This window comes from Schistocerca cancellata, chromosome 10 (genome assembly GCF_023864275.1).
Source record: "Schistocerca cancellata isolate TAMUIC-IGC-003103 chromosome 10, iqSchCanc2.1, whole genome shotgun sequence".
NCBI classification, from domain to species: Eukaryota; Metazoa; Arthropoda; class Insecta; order Orthoptera; family Acrididae; genus Schistocerca; species Schistocerca cancellata.
In genome coordinates this window covers 77,971,584-77,990,026 of record NC_064635.1, presented here as the reverse complement: position 1 = coordinate 77,990,026, position 18,443 = coordinate 77,971,584, and the positions used below count along the sequence as shown (strand labels likewise).

At 45.9% G+C, this 18,443-nt stretch overlaps 1 protein-coding gene across 1 annotated transcript in view; it reads left to right on the top strand.

Moving 5' to 3' along the window:
* LOC126106138 (serine/arginine repetitive matrix protein 2) overlaps positions 1 to 18,443 on the top strand; it is a 230,265-nt gene that overhangs the window by 64,824 nt on the left and 146,998 nt on the right. The window contains exons 7-8 of the mRNA XM_049912381.1: positions 5,888 to 6,222; positions 18,192 to 18,396. Coding sequence (XP_049768338.1) covers positions 5,888 to 6,222; positions 18,192 to 18,396 — 540 coding nt within the window. The remainder of the gene's footprint in view (positions 1 to 5,887; positions 6,223 to 18,191; positions 18,397 to 18,443) is intronic.

Sequence of the window (18,443 nt, the reverse complement as noted above, 5' to 3'; positions counted from 1 at the left end):
CTAATCCTGAAAGTGATGTAATGAAGTACAGCCATTACGTTCATATGAAATAAGAAATAATTGTTCAAACTTTAGTTTAGTTTTGTTCTGCTGGGGATAGCCGGTTTTGGCTACAACAAGGTTCACCAAAGCAAGATCCCAGACCACATGGCTGTCAGTGCTTGGAGACGCTGTGCACTATTGTAAGCTATCTGTTAGCAACTGCTGACCGTTGCCTCCAGTAGAACGAAAGGACACTGGCTCACAAAAAAATTAATCACGCAGAAGGGGAAGAGGAAGGAGGAAAACAAGTAAAATTTCCCAGGTTGAGGGGGTATTTGATGATTTTCAGTGATTACAAAAAATGGTTCATATGGCACTGAGCACTATGGGACTTAACATCTGAGGTCATCAGTCCCCTAGAACTTAGAACTACTTAAACCTAACGAACCTAAGGACATCACACACATCGATGCCCGAGGCAGGATTCGAACCTGCGACAGTAGCGGTCGCGTGGTTCCAGAACCTCTTGGCTACTCCGGCCGGCCTCAGTGATTACAAAATCGAATCAGATTTATGAAGAACTTTGTATATGAGCCCACTTGCTGGTACGACGTTGCACCCGTTTGGCTTTCGTGCATGCACTCAGCTGGTTGGGAAGGGAGTCATAGGCATCTGCTATCATCTCCTGAGTAAAGCTGGTCCAGAACTGTTGCAACTGGACCTCGATATCTTGGATACTGACACTGGGACAGGGATGATGACCACGCTGGTCCGACACACGTTCTAACCGGGACAAATCTAAGGGTATTGCTAGCCGTGGGAGAACCTCAACATCATCCAGACAGTTCATTGAGACACGTACCGTTTGTGGACGAGCATCGCCCTGTTGGAAAATGCTTGCACGGTACCGTGACACTAGAGGTAACTTTCATGAGTGCAGCATGTCTGTGAGGTACCGTTGTGACTTTAGAGTTCCCTCAGTCACTACCAGCTGAGACCTGAAGTCATACACTATGGCTCCCTATACGATGACGCCAGGAGTAACACGGCTCTGCCTCTCCAAAACACTGCAAGAATGAGGCTTCTCCTTTGGTGGCCGCCATACTCGATGACGATTGTCATCCGAGGAAATGCACAACCGTGATTTGTCCCTGAACGCGATGCAGCGCCATTCATCAGCGGTCCGTGCTTCCTGGTCGCGGCACCACTCGGAACGCAGCTGTTTGCGTTTTGGTGTTACGTTAACGGCAGACTATGCGGAGGACGGTAATTCCGTCGTCTGGCTCACGCAAGTCTCCGACCAGTGATGTGGAATGACAGAGAATGATGCAGGGATCCCATTACTATAAAGAAATATAGCATTGTACAAATATACCATTATAGAATTACTCGTAAAACAAATTGTAATTGATTTCTTGATGCAATAATTCACCAACAGCCGTATGTATTGTAGAAATTTATTTTATGAACTTCTTATATGCTATCAGTTTCAGCATTACATTGATGCCACCTTCAGGCCCCACACGTCATAGTCTGTCTCGCCTGGCCACCAAGACTTGTTGCATAGCGATATGATTCACGGATCCAGTTATATGGCTCCTTCCGTGTATAGCGATTTTACGACTATGACGTGTGGGGCCTGAAGATGGCATCAATGTAATGTCGAAACTGGTAGCATATAAGAAGTTCATAAAATAAATTTCTACAATACATAGGGCTGTTAGTAAATTATTGTATCAAGAAATACATGCCAGCCGTTGTCCCACAGTCCATAATGGATCAACAAAGAACTGTAATTGAATTCCATATGCGTATTTAAATTTGTCAAAGCATGTACATGAAAATGCGATAACACCCAATTGTAAATAGGTGGTTCATGCACGAAAATGGTCCGCCTCCAAGTGGCAGGGACGGGCAAGCATCGAGGGTGGCCGGAAGCTAACAAAGTTGCGGCCACTCACTATGGGTAGGTGACCAGCAAACCTCGTTGGGTACATCATAAAACTATTATTTGTGGTTAAAAATAGTACCAACCATATACCCGTAAGCGGCTGGTCACCCACCTATTTTAATGGAAAATAAATCCCATCACTTAGTGTTGGGTGGCAAGTGCAAATTTGAAGGTGTTACGATCTGCTCAGGGCACAATACGACGATCTTCCATTGTGGTGGTCATATATAGTCGTCTTGAATCTTGACGACCAGTATAAAAAGACCTGAGTCCAAGCAAGGCCCCGGGAGTAGACAATATTCCATTAGAACTACTGGCGGCCTTGGGAGAGCCAGTCCTGACAAAACTCTACCATCTGGTGAGCAAGATGTATGAGACAGGCGAAATACCTTCAGACTTCAAGAAGAATATAATAATTCCAATCCCAAAGAAAGCAGGTGTTGACAGATGTGAAAATTACCGAACTATCAGTTTAATAAGTCACAGCTGCAAAATACTAACGCGAATTCTTTACAGACGAATGGAAAAACTGGTAGACACCGACCTCGGGGAAGATCAGTTCGGATTCTGTAGAAATGTTGGAACACGTGAGGCAGTACCGACCTTTCGACTTATCTTAGAAGCTAGATTAAGGAAAGGCAAACCTACATTACTAGCATTTGTAGACTTAGAGAAAGCTTTTGACAATGTTGACTGAAATACTCTCTTTCAAATTCTAAAGGTGGTAGGGGTAAAATACAGGGAGCGAAAGGCTATTTCCAATTTGTACAGAAACCAGAAGGCAGTTATAAGAGTTGAGGGGCATGAAAGGGAAGCAGTGGTTGGGAAGGGAGTGAGACAGGGTTGTAGCCTTTCCCCGATGTTATTCAATCTGCATATTGAGCAAGCAGTAAAGGAAAAAAAAAAGAAAAATTCGGAGAAGAAATAAAAACTTTGAGGTTCGCCGATGACATTGTAATTCTATCAGAGACAGCAAAGGACTTGGAAGGGCAGTTGAACGGAATGGACAGTGTCTTGAAAGGAGGATATAAGATGAACATCAACAAAAGCAAAACGAGGATAATGGAATGTAGTCGAATTAAGTCGGGTGATGCTGAGGGAATTAGATTAGGTTCAAATGGCTCTGAGCACTATGGGACTCAACATCTTAGGTCATAAGTCCCCTAGAACTTAGAACTACTTAAACCTAACTAACCTAAGGACATCACACACACCCATGCCCGAGGCAGGATTCGAACCTGCGACCGTAGCAGTCCCGCGGTTCCGGACTGCAGCGCCAGAACCGCTAGACCACCGCGGCCGGCAATTAGATTAGGAAAAGAGACAAAGTAGTAAAGGAGTTTTGCCATTTGGGGAGCAAAATAACTGATGATGGTCGAATGCAATGGCAAGGAAAGCGTTTCTGAAGAAGAAAAATTTGTTAACATCGAGTATAGATTTAAATGTCCGGAAGTCGTTTCTGAAAGTATTTGTATGGAGTGTAGCCATGTATGGAAGTGAAACGTGGACGATAAATAGTTTAGACAAGAAGAGAATAGAAGCTTTTGAAATGTGGTGCTACAGAAGAATGCTGAAGATTAGATGGGTAGATCGCATAAGTAATGAAGAAGTATTGAATAGAATTGGGGAGAAGAGAAATTTGTGGCACAACTTGACAAGAAGAAGGGACCGGTTGGTAGGACATGTTCTGAGGCATCAAGAGATCACAAATTTAGCATTGGAGGGCAGCGTGGAGGGTAAAAATCGTAGAGGGAGACCAAGAGATGAATACACTAAGCAGATTCAGAAGGATGTAGGTTGCAGTAAGTACTGGAAGATAAAGAAGCTTGCACAGAATAGAGTACCATGGAGAGCTGCATCAAACCAGTCTCAGGACTGAAGACCACAATAACAACAACAACAATGTGTTCATTGTAAATAAGTGTGTCTGTGTGTGTGTGTGTGTGTGTGTGTGTGTAAGTACAATCTAACTTCTGCACCAGTTCAGTTCAGTAATGTGTTCATTGTAAATAAGTATTTAGTAGTTGTATTACACGTTTATTACCTCATAAACAAATAAAAAACTGTTTTTATTTTAAATTCGGTGCATTAGTATTTGTAAAATGATTCTTTCATATAGCGTTCATTAAAAAATTACGACCATGCCACTTGGGACCTGTGGAATGGTACATTAGCTTATTTGTTTGAGTTGTAAATATTTGTCATGTATTGTTGTTTTTCTGGATTCTGGAGGACCTCCTCGCCACGGATCAATTGGAATGAACGTAAATCTAATCTAATCTAATCTATGCCTGCCTTCATGTTGCCACGTAGTACTAAGGGCACTGTCATGTCAGACTGTCCCATAAATATGGGTATGGAACGATTCGACCAACTGCCCAAATGGTGACCGACAATGAGGACCTTCTCAAATACTGTCTGGGGCTGATGACACTGTCTCACACGAGTACGCGTCGGACCTTACAGTAATCCCTGAACGCTATTGACGTCCTTCATATGCCCTACCAGGCCCAGTAACAACACTCTGGTAACTGCACTCTGCTGACCGTTCTACTGTTACAAGGAATTCCGAGTCTAATGATTCAAATACCCACCGATGATATGTAGACGTACGGAGTTTGACATCTGCATCCAAATACACACTCCGGAACCCGCCATATGGTGTGTGGTGGAGGGCACCTTGTACCACTACCTGTCATTTCCTTTCCTGTTCCATTCGCAAACAGAGCGAGGATAAAACGACTCTCTATATGCCTCTCGTATTTCATCTACGTGGTCCCTACGCGAAATGTATGCTGGCGGCAGCAGAATCGTTCTGTAGCCAGCTCCAAATAGCGGTTTTCTCAGTAGTCTTCCTTGACAAGATCTGAGCCTTCCCTCCAGGGATTCCCGTTTGAGTTCCCGAAGCATCTCCGCAACCACTAGGTGTTGTTTGAACCGGTGAGTAACAAATCCAGCAGCCCACCTTCGAATTCCTTCGTTATCTTCCTTCAGTCCGACCTGGTACGGATCCGAAACACTCGAAAAGTACTCAAGAATAAATTTTTAGACAACATAGTTGCGTGGAGATAGCAGCGATTGGTTTACTTATAATCAATCGATAAAAATGACAGTCACAATCGCGTTATTTATTTTGTCGCCAACTGGTTTCAACCTGCGATGGGGTCATCTTCGGGGCAATTTACACCAACCGTGCACAGGCAGGGTGACAACTCCAGCGAGCCGCCAAATGGTGTAAATTGCCCCGAAGATGACCACATCGCGGGTTGAAACCGGTTGGCGACAAAATAAATAACTCGATTGTGACTGTCATTTTGATTGATTGATACTCAAGAATAGGTCACACTACCGTCCTATATGGGGTCTCCTTTACAGATGACTCACGCTTTCCGAAACTTCTCCCAATAAATCGAAGACGTCCATTCGCCTTCCCTACCACAATCATGATGTCCGTCCATCTGATATTGTTTTGCAACGTTAGGCCCACATATTTAATCGACTTGACTGTGACAAGCAGGACACTGCTAACTCTGTATCCAAACATTACAGGTTTGTTTTTCCTACTCATTCTCATAAACTTACATTTCTCCACATTTAGATCTAGCTCTCATTCATCACCCCAACTAGAAATTTTGACTAAGTCATCTTGTGTCGCCCTAAAATCACTCAACTCCTACATGTTACTATACACCACAGCAACATCAGCAAACAACCGCAGATTCGTGCCCATCCTGTGCATCAGATCATTTATGTGTATAGAGGATACTGGCGGTCCTACTGCACTTCCCTGTGGCACTTGTGGCACCCGATCCCTCCCACTAGGTGCTTTGTCTATATCAGACAGTGTAAACCGTTGTCGTGCCCTTACTTACAATGACTGTCGTTCCAACACGATACGCAGAATTTCTCGCATAACGATTGCCTGCGAGGTAAGGCCGCTGCCGCTGCCGGCAGGTGGTGCGCGAGCTGGAGAGCCGGCGGGCCGAGAAGCCGGCGGCGCCCGCGTCGCTCAGCCTGCCGGTGTCGCCGCCGCCCACGGGCGCCGCCCCCTCGCGCACGCCGTCGGCGTCGCCCAAGCCGTCGCGCCGCCCCCAGCGCGGCGCCCTGCGCGACGCCGACTCGCGCACGCCGTCGCCCGGCTCCGTGTCGCGCAAGAGCTCGTTCGCCTCGCTCTTCCGCAGGGGCGGCGGGGGCGGCAGCAGCGGGGGCGGCGAGACCACGCCCTCCACCGTCGTCAGCCCGGAGTCGCCCACCGGCTCCACCGGTGTCCGCCGCAACAAGTCCGGCAGGTGAGCGAGACAGTTAGTTACTGCTCGTACTGTTGGGGGTCGCACACCTCTGCCGCGCGCAATGTAATGTTGCCAACCCGTTTTCTTGTCCCACGTCGGGCGCCAGTGGTGTAATGGAGTGAATCGTGTGGTAGCCTTCCGGTCTTGTGCGCTGTTTATAGGTTGCTTGGGGGCCAGACCACCGAAGGTAAACCAACAGCGGATAAATCTGTAGAATTTGAAAAACGGTGACTGAATGAAAAGTGGTGGATAGCAATATAACATCGATACAAACAAAATTCCTTATTTATGCACATTTTAATAAAGAAAGTAGGTAAAATTATTGCCCAATACAACACACAGCGTTTGTCCTTGATGGAAGTTACGTACATCAAGATTTTAAACAAGGCTGAAACAGCAACTGTTGAAATTCTTCACGGTAAATGATAACAGCCAAGCAGTTGCAGGATAAAGATTTATTAAAATTCTTGACTACGGTTTCGGTATATCTAAATATACCTTCATCAGAAGTAAAATACACCTGAACAGGAAGACAACTTCATCAGCAAAAAACTTTGCATCGGAACTGAGAAAGAAAAACACTACAGCTTAACTAACTGCAAAATTACCATAGTATTATAGGCACAAAAACTTTAAGTCACTTACTAAAATCACATACTGCCCTGGAGATACATAAAACAATTGTGCCAAAGGCGTCGCCAGTAGTTACAACATCATCTCCATTTATACAACATACGAGGGCTATCCACAAAGTATATTACGTTTTCATTTGTGTCCGTTAGGGGCGGGGCTAGCGCGGCCATCTTGGTGTCATGGCATTCCGCCGCTCAGTCGGCATCCTGCCGTGCTAGTGAGACGTTCGTGCTGTACTCCGTTGAGTTACTGTGACAGTTTGAAATGTCAGCGTTAATTGAAAATGCCGCGAAGTGTGAAGTGCGTGCTGTAATAAGGTTTCTGACTGTAAAAAACTGTACACCGATAGAAATCTATCGGCAGCTTTGTGAAGTGTATGGGGACAACATAATCACTGAAGGTGGAGTGCGTCAGTGGGTCATAAAATTTAAAAATGGCCGAACTAACGTTCACGACGAAGAGGGAAGTGGAAGACCCAGCATAGTGACTGCCGAACTTGTGGAAAAAGCCGATGCCGCGGTCCGTGAAAACCGTAATTTCACAATAACGGAACTCTCTATGAGTTTTCCACAAATTTCACGAAGTTTGTTGCACGAAATCATTACCGAAAAGCTTGGTTACCACAAGTTTTGTGCAAGATGGATACCAAAAATCTTGACAGAGATTTAAAAAAATCTGCGAATGGCTGCAGCGTTAACGTTTTTGGACGCTTGCGAGAAAGATGGTGACTCATTACTCGATCGCATCGTTACTGGTGACGAAACATGGGTTAAGCATGTGAACTGCGAGACAAAATTGCAGTCAATGCAGTGGGGGCACTCAAATTCCCCCCAAAAACCCAAGAAATGCATGCAGACGATGTCGGCAAGGAAGGTGATGGCGACTGTCTTTTGGGACAGATTTCCTGGAAAGAGGCACTACGATAAACTCTCAAAGGTATTGCCAAACTCTGCACAACCTCAGAAGAGCAATACAAAACAAGCGCAGGGGAAAGTTGGGCTCAAAGATCTTGCTGATTCACGACAACGCCCGGGCCCACACGGCAAATGCCACTCGTGAAGTTCTCGAATCTTTCAAGTGGAAGTTGTTTCCTCATCTGCCGTACAGTCCCGACCTGGCACCGAGCGACTTCCACTTATTCCCAGCAATGAAGAAGTGGTTGGCTATGCAGCGTTTTGATGACGACGCACAGCTTCAAGAAGAGGTAACCACGTGGTTGAAGGCGCAGGCGGCCGAATTTTACGACGAAGGAATTTCCAAGCTCGTCCATCGCTACGATAAGTGCCTTAATTTAAATGGCAACTATGTAGAAAAGTAGTATTTAAGTGTGGCTTTCATCTGCATATAATAAAAAAAATTCCAATACTTTATTTATTTTTAATTCCAAAACGTAATGTACTTTGTGGATAGCCCTCGTAATTATGGACAGAGGGTTGATGCGAACACAGCATAGCATCATTATCTCGCCTGTGAACTAGCGTGCAGAGGGTGTGAAGGCCCTAGGGCAGACAGTTTCACCGAGAGAGGGCACTTGTGGTATGCGCGAGACGCTCGCGCACATTAAAACCCATAGATACAAACACATACACATCAAATGGTGTTTCAAAAAGGAGTTTACAACTTTAAATAATCTTGTAAATTAATTGAAAGAAGATACAGAGCTGGGTTTAGTGTTATTTTGTATGGAAACACATCAAGTTTTTTTACCTTAAACTAAAGCTGTTGGCTGTGGCTTCCGTTGGTTATCCTGCACACACCCCATCGGAAGTCAGTTTCTTCCGAAACTCACTGCAGCATTGCAGGTGTAACTTGTTCTGTGGCAGCGTAAATTGTTGCTCTAAGTTCAGGTAGAGAAGCCGGCACAGGAGGTGCAAACACGATATCCTTGATGAATCCCCATAAAAAGAAAACGAGTTGTGTCAGGTCTGGGGAACGTGAGAGCCATGCAGTTCGCGCATCACGACCGATCCATTGACCTGGAAGACGGTCACTGAGAAAATCCCGGACGTCAGCCAGGTAGTGGGTGCTGCACCAATTTGCATGACGTAAACATTTAGTTCTAGGTCATCCTCATCGATCTGTAGTATCAAAAATTGTTGTAACGTATCCAGGTACACTATCCCAATGGTGGTTCTCTCACGGAAAAGAAAGGGCCGTACATTTTGTTCTTGCTCAATGCCCAGAAAACGTTCAGTTTAGGGCTACCATGAGCATGTTGCAACGTTTGATGTGGATTTTCTCTACCCAAAATCCTACAGTTATGTGTGTCAACCTTGCTACTTAAGTGAAATGTCGACTCGTGAGAAAAGATGATGTTGTCCAAGAAATGTTCATCCGCATGTAGGTTCGAATCCTGCCTATGGCATGGATGTGTTTGATGCCCTTAAGTTAGTTAGGTTTAAGTAGTTCTAAGTTCTAGGGGACTGATGACCACAGAAGTTAAGTCCCATAGTGCTCAGAGCCATTTTATTTTCATCCGCATGTAATGATTTAACATATCCGCACAGAAGTTCTTGCGAGCAATTTTGTCAGTGTCTTTCATTGCTTGTACGATCGTCAATCTGTACGGATTCAGATGTGGGATTTGCAGTTCGCGAGATGCACGCCGGCTGGATTTCGTAGGTCTGTTGATAAAACGTTGTCTCACTCGCTCAACAACGCCGTCAGATGTGCTTGGACCAGCTGATGATTTCCCATGTCTTACCGAGCACACTGTTTCTACAAAACAGTTATGCCACTCATAAATTGTAGTCCTATTAGGAGGATCTTTAGCGTACTTGGCACGGAAATTATTCTGACTGTTTTCGCCGATTTCGATTCTTCAAACCAAAACACACAGCTAGCACACTGGGGTGCTGTGAAGGCATCCATCTGTAACGCAACTGACGCCAGCGTTCCTGGCTCTGCGATTCGGCACTATCGAACTACACGAGACGAAACTTGATGTATTTCCCTACAATTTGACACTACAACCACCTCTGTAGGTACTACGAATTAATTTATGTGAATTTTCAAAGGTCCTTTTCGAAACACGCTGTATATATAATTTAGTCTCCTGTCGCGTTTTTCTGTCTTCACAAGGAAGCTAATCTCAGGCACTACTTTGGAGATATTGATAACGTTTCCACTAAAGAATGATTCAGACGGATTCCAGACTGCAAACATAGTACAGAGCTGCATCGCGTCCACGTGACAACAGATGTTCAAGATGGCCTCCATTGGGTGCAATGCACGCGTTCACACGTCGCATTTTGCACTGCCGCACTATTTCGTACTTTGACTTAACACCATGTTGCCGGACCACTTACGTGGAACTTGTACAAGGGTCTATCTTTATATTCTGCTGAACCCGGTCGCCCAAATCTGATGTACACTCCTGGAAATTGAAATAAGAACACCGTGAATTCATTGTCCCAGGAAGGGGAAACTCTATTGACACATTCCTGGGGTCAGATACATCACATGATCACACTGACAGAACCACAGGCACATAGACACAGGCAACAGAGCATGCACAATGTCGGCACTAGTACAGTGTATATCCACCTTTCGCAGCAATGCAGGCTGCTATTCTCCCATGGAGACGATCGTAGAGATGCTGGATGTAGTCCTGTGGAACGGCTTGCCATGCCATTTCCACCGGGCGCCTCAGTTGGACCAGCGTTCGTGCTGGACGTGGAGACCGCGTGAGACGACGCTTCATCCAGTCCCAAACATGCTCAATGGGGGACAGATCCGGAGATCTTGCTGGCCAGGGTAGTTGACTTACACCTTCTAGAGCACGTTGGGTGGCACGGGATACATGCGGACGTGCATTGTCCTGTTGGAACAGCAAGTTCCCTTGCCGGTCTAGGAATGGTAGAACGATGGGTTCGATGACGGTTTGGATGTACCGTGCACTATTCAGTGTCCCCTCGACGATCACCAGTGGTGTACGGCCAGTGTAGGAGATCGCTCCCCACACCATGATGCCGGGTGTTGGCCCTGTGTGCCTCGGTCGTATGCAGTCCTGATTGTGGCGCTCACCTGCACGGCGCCAAACACGCATACGACCATCATTGGCACCAAGGCAGAAGCGACTCTCATCGCTGAAGACGACACGTCTCCATTCGTCCCTCCATTCACGCCTGTCGCGACACCACTGGAGGCGGGCTGCACGATGTTGGGGCGTGAGCGGAAGACGGCCTAACGGTGTGCGGGACCGTAGCCCAGCTTCATGGAGACGGTTGCGAATGGTCCTCGCCGATACCCCAGGAGCAACAGTGTCCCTAATTTGCTGGGAAGTGGCGGTGCGGTCCCCTACGGCACTGCGTAGGATCCTACGGTCTTGGCGTGCATCCGTGCGTCGCTGCGGTCCGGTCCCAGGTCGACGGGCATGTGCACCTTCCGCCGACCACTGGTGACAACATCGATGTACTGTGGAGACCTCACGCCCCACCTGTTGAGCAATTCGGCGGTACGTCCACCCGGCCTCCCGCATGCCCACTATACGCCCTCGCTCAAAGTCCGTCAACTGCACATACGGTTCACGTCCACGCTGTCGCGGCATGCTACCAGTGTTAAAGACTGCGATGGAGCTCCGTATGCCACGGCAAACTGGCTGACACTGACGGCGGCGGTGTACAAATGCTGCGCAGCTAGCGCCATTCGACGGCCAACACCGCGGTTCCTGGTGTGTCCGCTGTGCCGTGCGTGTGATCATTGCTTGTACAGCCCTCTCGCAGTGTCCGGAGCAAGTATGGTGGGTGTGACACACCGGTGTCAATGTGTTCTTTTTTCCATTTCCAGGAGTGTATGTGCAGTCTGCTGCCTCCCTGCACATTCGTCTTTCTGAAAGGACCCAGTATCACACAAACGCTCAAAAAGGACTTGAAATTTTGTATGATGTGGTTGGTGTCTGTGAGGGTAGTGTTTCTGGTATAGCCGTGTTGTCTCTTGGCCGTTTTGATCAGCTTGACCGTGCACGAAAATTCCGGACCATTCTGCTGCTTACAGTACGCTGCGTCAATCACACAGCCTCCAACACACAAAAAAAAAAAAACAAATGACACGTGGCCAGAGGAACTGTCATTTGTCAGCGATATTTGCTATGGCAATGATGCATTTGCAGACACGTGTTCATGGGACCTTTTGTAGTGTCCTCTTTAGCCTCACTGATGGTCAAGTACGAGTTCCGCTAAGTGATGAATGAGAGACGCCAAACTAGGATGTGAGTTGGTGCGCCTGCGACTGAGCTCGTGACTCAGCTACTGTCTGAGCAACTGCACTAGTGGCTGAGTGAGACTGGGCCCTCCGGTCAGCAGCGGGGATGTAAATAGTTGCGGTCGAGAGGGCGTTGGCGGCTTGTTGCTTGCGAGTCTGTCTCTGGCCTCTCTCCCGATAGGCGCGCTTGATCCGGCGCCTACTAAAAATCTTCTTGCTACATTTTTGCCGGCCGCTGTGCTGGCGACAGCTTATGCCAGCATACCCTGTTTCCTATATTTCCAGTCAGGTACGTGTCCCTGGCATTTGTCGATTTTATTGACGTTCACGCTGTATATTTTATTACCACTGCGCCAGACGAGTCTTCCAGTCGTAGATCCTCAGTGCTGTTACTCGTGTGAAGCAGTGCCAGGCAACATTTAATTGTTGTGATTACTGCAGGAAAACTCCTGAGTATCGTGTATAAATGGACAGAACCTAACAGAAAATACGTAGACAGAAGGAAGGCGCAACTTTTGGTATTAATTAAGGAGTTCCAACCTGCTGATCTTTATTCAACCGATAAAATTTTGCAAGAATATGGCTCCCAACGTATTGCCGCCATAGCATGTACACGTAAATCCTGTGAAAACTGGTTCAGAATTTTACAGAGAATAAGATGTGGGGTTATAATATGTTTACAAGGACACTGAAAATATAATAAAACCAGATGGCATGGCTTTGAACGAAGAGTCGGCATTATCATTCATGACTGACAGCAGACGACAAATTAACATTCACCGCTGTGGAAAATATTCTAAATGGGCACTTCATTCGGGGTCACTGAAGCATGTGTAGTGTGTGACAGTGTGTGATTGTTGTAACATATTAGTTTAGTGCATTAAGTGGTCAAGTTGAGTCAAATCATGTCTGTAGAATTTAAGAACTGTGTATTTTGGTGGGGATGGCCTTTAGCTAATGGGAAAGCAAGCACTGGTGCAGCGCCACTGAAGTCAAGTGGAGACGGACACTTTTCAGGTGGAGAGTTCAAGGGAGCGATTCTGGCATTTTTCGTTTACTTCTTGAAGAAGACATTTTGACGTTCGCTCTGGAAGAAGACAGACTTGCCTGTGGTACCGTGTGTGATTCGGTTGTATTGGTGGCAGATCCTCGGCAGTCAAAGGCCGCTACAACACACTATCTTTTCTCGACTGCATTACGGAACTGAGAATAGACAATGTATGAGTTTCTACTCATTATCTTTGTTTATTAATTTGTAAATCGTCATGTTGGTCTCTGAACTATTTTGAGTTGGTGAATGTTTTCTGTATTGAGATCACGAATTGGATTTAGCTTTTTACGGATCTCGTATGACTATTTAGGTTGAGGACACTGCTTCCACTCTCGTAACCCTCTCGACGTAACTTTACCGTATTTGATAAGGCGGTTTTTGTCTGAATTTTAACTGGATATCGTAGGACCACTTTCCATTTAGTTGTCATATACTTTCTTGAATAAACGTTATTCAGCATAATTCTCTGTCATCTACATCAATTACAGACGATAGAATAGAACCCGTTTTATTAATTATTTGTATATCTGTACTTAATATGTCTGTTTATTTTATTAATTCGTGGCTCTAGCCAAGCACAGATAATCTGACTGCAGGATAATAGCAACAAATTATCATTTGCGGCGAGTTATCTGCTGGCCAGGAAAGCAGAGATGTGCGGCTCTACCCTATGACGACACCGAACTATAGTGTCTTTTAAACAGAGCTGTGCATGGACCAGTTACCTAAGGAGTGAGCAACGTCAGGTAAAGACGCAACTGGTTTGCTCGCGTGGGCGGCTGTTTGGAGAGCAACTACTCAGCAGAAAACCATTAAGTAAAGTCGTAAGTGTACGCCGTCGCTGCCTTCCGTCCCTGATTCTCGGGCGTAAACACTGAACTACTGCCCCGGTGACCAGCATAGCAGTTCGTTTTTCCGAGTAATGCTTACCATGCAACAGGCAACTGTACTACTAGTACTTCTGACGTGCAGGGTTATTATTTCCGATTAAGCTTTTACTTTCCTTTGGGGTGAGCAAAGATAAAAAATGTTGTACTAAAAACAGAAAACGGTTGAAATTCATCTCTGAAAAATATTTCGAAGTGTGATGCATCGCTTATTTGATGCATGTTATAGCTGCAAATTCAGATTTTTTTATGACATTTTCTCTATGGTGGTCTAGGAAGTCATTTTACAATACCGTAAGAGGATAATCTGTTAGAACAGAGAATTGGCAAATGCAGTACAAAACCCAAAAAATAGCTATGGCTTTCTTTTCATGTGACACCAAAAAATCGTCATCTATGCTACGACACTTGTCGCAAACAAGCAAAATGCCCTCGCATTTATCTCTTCAAAACTCTAGGCTAAGTTCGTTCTAGACGTCGAATTCAAATCGTTAAGATGCCTACGAGACGGGGGTGCAAAGTCATCGCTACTTTTGAGTGCTATCTGCCTGTGCTATCGATGTAACGACATTCAAAACTTGCCGACTCCCAACGGGCAAGCCTTCTGCCACATCATACTCAAGTGACTTTGGAGTCCGTGTATGTTGGCGACAAAAATTCTGAATGCTCACACCACATAAATTGCAAATGTATGCTCAAAATACACGTTTCCAGAAAATCGTACCTTTTCTTTGCGGCCTCAGGTATTTCCGCTGATGCTGCATAACATTACACACACATTGATACAAAGCGGTTTCATTTATACATTTCTTGCATTAGCGAACATTCCTAAGATACACGTATTATTACACTGACACATCAAAACAAGATCACAATCGCAAAAAAATTTAAAAAATTAAAACGTTTCCACTGCTACATTCGCATAACTTTGTTTAATTTTCTTTCTTTCGATTTTACAGTATGTTATTGGGCAATTGGGCACATACATCAAATTCTACGTTGAAGGTTGACAGGGCTTGTTAACAACTACAAAAATAAATGTTTTTAAACGTAGTAGATGTTGTGCAGCAGCATGTATTTATTCAAGAACCGATTTCTGGCTTGTCATGTCACCTGACTGCCGCAACCGCAGATACAAAAAGGCAAAATTATTGGAGTCAGTTTTCACCTGGACTTTTGGTAAACTGCATCCTTGTTGTAATAATTAAATGGATTGGAACCAACATGTTATGTGTTCTGCAATATATGTTATAGATTTACAATGTAAGTACATATTTCGTAATTATACTCCAATTTACATTCATTCTTTAAGACATTTTTACATATTATGAAATTTACGTCGTATGCAATGTTTGCTTTTAGCAAATACTTGAATAAGCCGTAAAAGGCCGAAACCTGAGATGTACTTAAATAAACAATAAAACAATCAAATGACGGTGCGTTTCTTTAAGAAAATATCAAACTAATGTTCCTGCAGTACTTGAAAATAGGTGTTTTTCTTACTATTTGAAAGTAGATGAATAGTAATAATTAAGGAGCACTTTTGAAAAAAATATTGGTAGTTAATGGGTTATGTGCATTTATGAGTTAGGAACAATAATTGAATCAACTATTTTTTCCAAACATCGTTCTGCCATCTTGACAAATAAAGTAAATGTAATTTTTACGAAATTTAAACCTCTGAACAATGATGTGTAAAATGTCACTTCCTAAAGGAAATCTTGTGGTGATTCGAAAACAGGTCCTACATTTTGCGGCTCTGGCTCACAGGTACTGCTTTGGAGCATGGTGCTTCGTCATGATGATACAAATAGTCATTGTCTACAAACTACATAATACATACTCTGTTTCACGTTTGCACAGGAGCAATAAGGGGACCATACTCCAGCGACGAAAAAGTCCCCATACCATAATATCATCATCTCCGTATTTCACTATTGGCAGTGCACGTGATGGGGTAATATTCTCCAGACATTCGCCAAACCAAAACCCGCCCATCAGATTGCCACAGGGTATAGAGTCATTCATCGGCCCAGATCACTGTTCTCCAATCATCCGCCGTCCAGTGGCGCCGTTCTTTGCACCTCATCAGGAGTCACTTCGTGGCGACTACTGATATGCGTGGCTCCTGAGGAGCTGCTCCACCATTGTACAGACAGTCACTGCGCTAGCTGGGCTGATGGTAGCACTTCGGAACGCACGAGTGACTGCTTTTGCTGATTCCATGCGATTTTTTATCATCACCCTCCGCAAAGCTCGACGGTCCCTCGCCATCAGTTCATGAGCTCCGCCTGCTCCTAGTTTGGCTGTGGTTGTTCCTCAGTGTTTCCATTTCGTAGTTACATCACCAGCGGTCGAGTAGGGCAGCCTTAGAAGGACTGAAATGTCGATAATGGATGAGGTACTACAATGAATGAGTATCCCACGTCCGAAGTCACTGAACTCTTCTGACGGACTCAAATGCTCTTACCACTCTACTGACAACATAGTGCTCCCTGCCGATCTGTATACTGGTGTCCACCTCTCGTGGCATTTAATGACCAATTACGCATTTAATAGGGGTTATGGATAGTTTTCATCAGATACTACACTATTGGCCATTAAAATTGCTACATCAGGAAGATGACGTGCTACAGACGCGAAATTTAGCCGACAGGAAGAACATGCTGTGATATGTAAATGATTAGCTTTTCAGAGCATTCACACAAGGTTCCCGCCGGTGGTGACACCTACAACGTGCTGACATGATGGAAGTTTCCAACCAGTTTCCCATACACAAACAGCGTTGCCAGGTGAAACGTAGTTGTGCTGCCTCGTGTAAGGAGGAGAAATGCGTACCATCACGTTTCCGACTTTGATAGAGGTCGGATTATAGCGTATCGCGATTGCGGTTTATCGTATCGCGACATTGCTGCTCGCATTGGTCGAGATCCAGTGACTGTTAGCAGAATATGGGATCGGTGGGTTCAGGAGGGTTATACGGAACGCCGTGCTGGATCCCAACGGCCTCGTATCACTAACAGTCGAGATGACAGGCATCTTATCCGCATGGCTGTAACGGATCGTGCAGCCACGTCTCGATCCCTGAGTCAACAGATGGGGACGTTTGCAAGACAACATTCATCTGCACGAACAGTTTGCAGCAGCATGGACCATCAGCTCGGAGACCACGGCTGCGGTTACCCTAGGCGCTGCATCACAGACAGGAGCGCCTGTGATGGTGTACTCAACGACGAATCTGGCTGCACGAATGGCAAAACGTCATTTTTTCGGATGAATCCAGATTCTGTTTACAGCATCATGATGGTCGCATCCGTGTTTGGTGACATCGCGATGAACGCACATTGGAAGCGTGTATTCGTCATCGCCATACTGGCGTATCGCCCGGCGTGATGGTATGGGGTGCCATTGGTTACACGTCTCGGTCACCTCTTATTCGCATTGACGGCAATTTGAACAGTGGACGTTACATTTCAGATGTGTTACGACCCGTGGCTCTACCCTTCATTCGATCCTTGCCAAACCCTACATGTCAGCAGGATAATGCACGACCGCATGGTGTAGGTCCTGTACGGGCTTTTCTGGATACAGAAAATGTTCGAATGCTGCCTGGCCAGCACGTTCTCCAGATCTCTCACCAATTGAAAACGTCTGGTCAATGGTGGCCGAGCAACTGGCTCGTCACAATACGTCAGTACCTACTCTTGATGAACTGTGGTATCGTGTTGAAGCTGCATGGGCAGCTGTAGCTGTACACGCCACCCAAGCTCTGTTTTACTCAATGCCCAGGCGTATCAAGGCCGTTATTAAGGCCAGAGGTGGTTGTTCTGGGTACTGATTTCGCAGGATCTATGCACCCAAATTTCGTGAAAATGTAATCACATGTCAACTCTAGTATATTTGTCCAATGAGTACCCGTTTATCATCTGCATTTCTTCTTGGTGTAGCAGTTTTAATGGCCAGTAGTGTATTCTTCGGCTGTAGTAGTCGACCTGCTGCATTTCCCTCTCTATGTTATTTTGGGATAAATGTCGCCTGTAGTACGTAAGCTGTTAGAAGGCTATGCACGTGGACAACTCCGGTGAACAGCCCGCTGGGCGTGATTACTCAGCCGCGCACTGCTTGCTAGACTCGGTAGGACAGTGACGTGCCAGAGTTCTGGCTGACGCTGTGCCGTGCTGTGGTGTGCCCAGCAGCTTCTCCACCATCCTGGGCGACGGCTTCCGCGAGAGGTCTCGGTCGCGCAGCAAGAGCCGCGAGCGCCAGCAGCCGGCGCCGCAGCAGGAGGCCAAGCCGCGCTCCAAGGGCGTCTTCTCGGCGCTCTTCAAGAAGAAGGACCGCAAGAAGGCCGGCCACGCCGAGCAGCCGTCTCCGGGAGACCTGCCGTCGCCGGAGTCCAGGGTATGCAGCGCCAGCGCCACCTCAAAGGAACGTCCAAAACCGTCTGT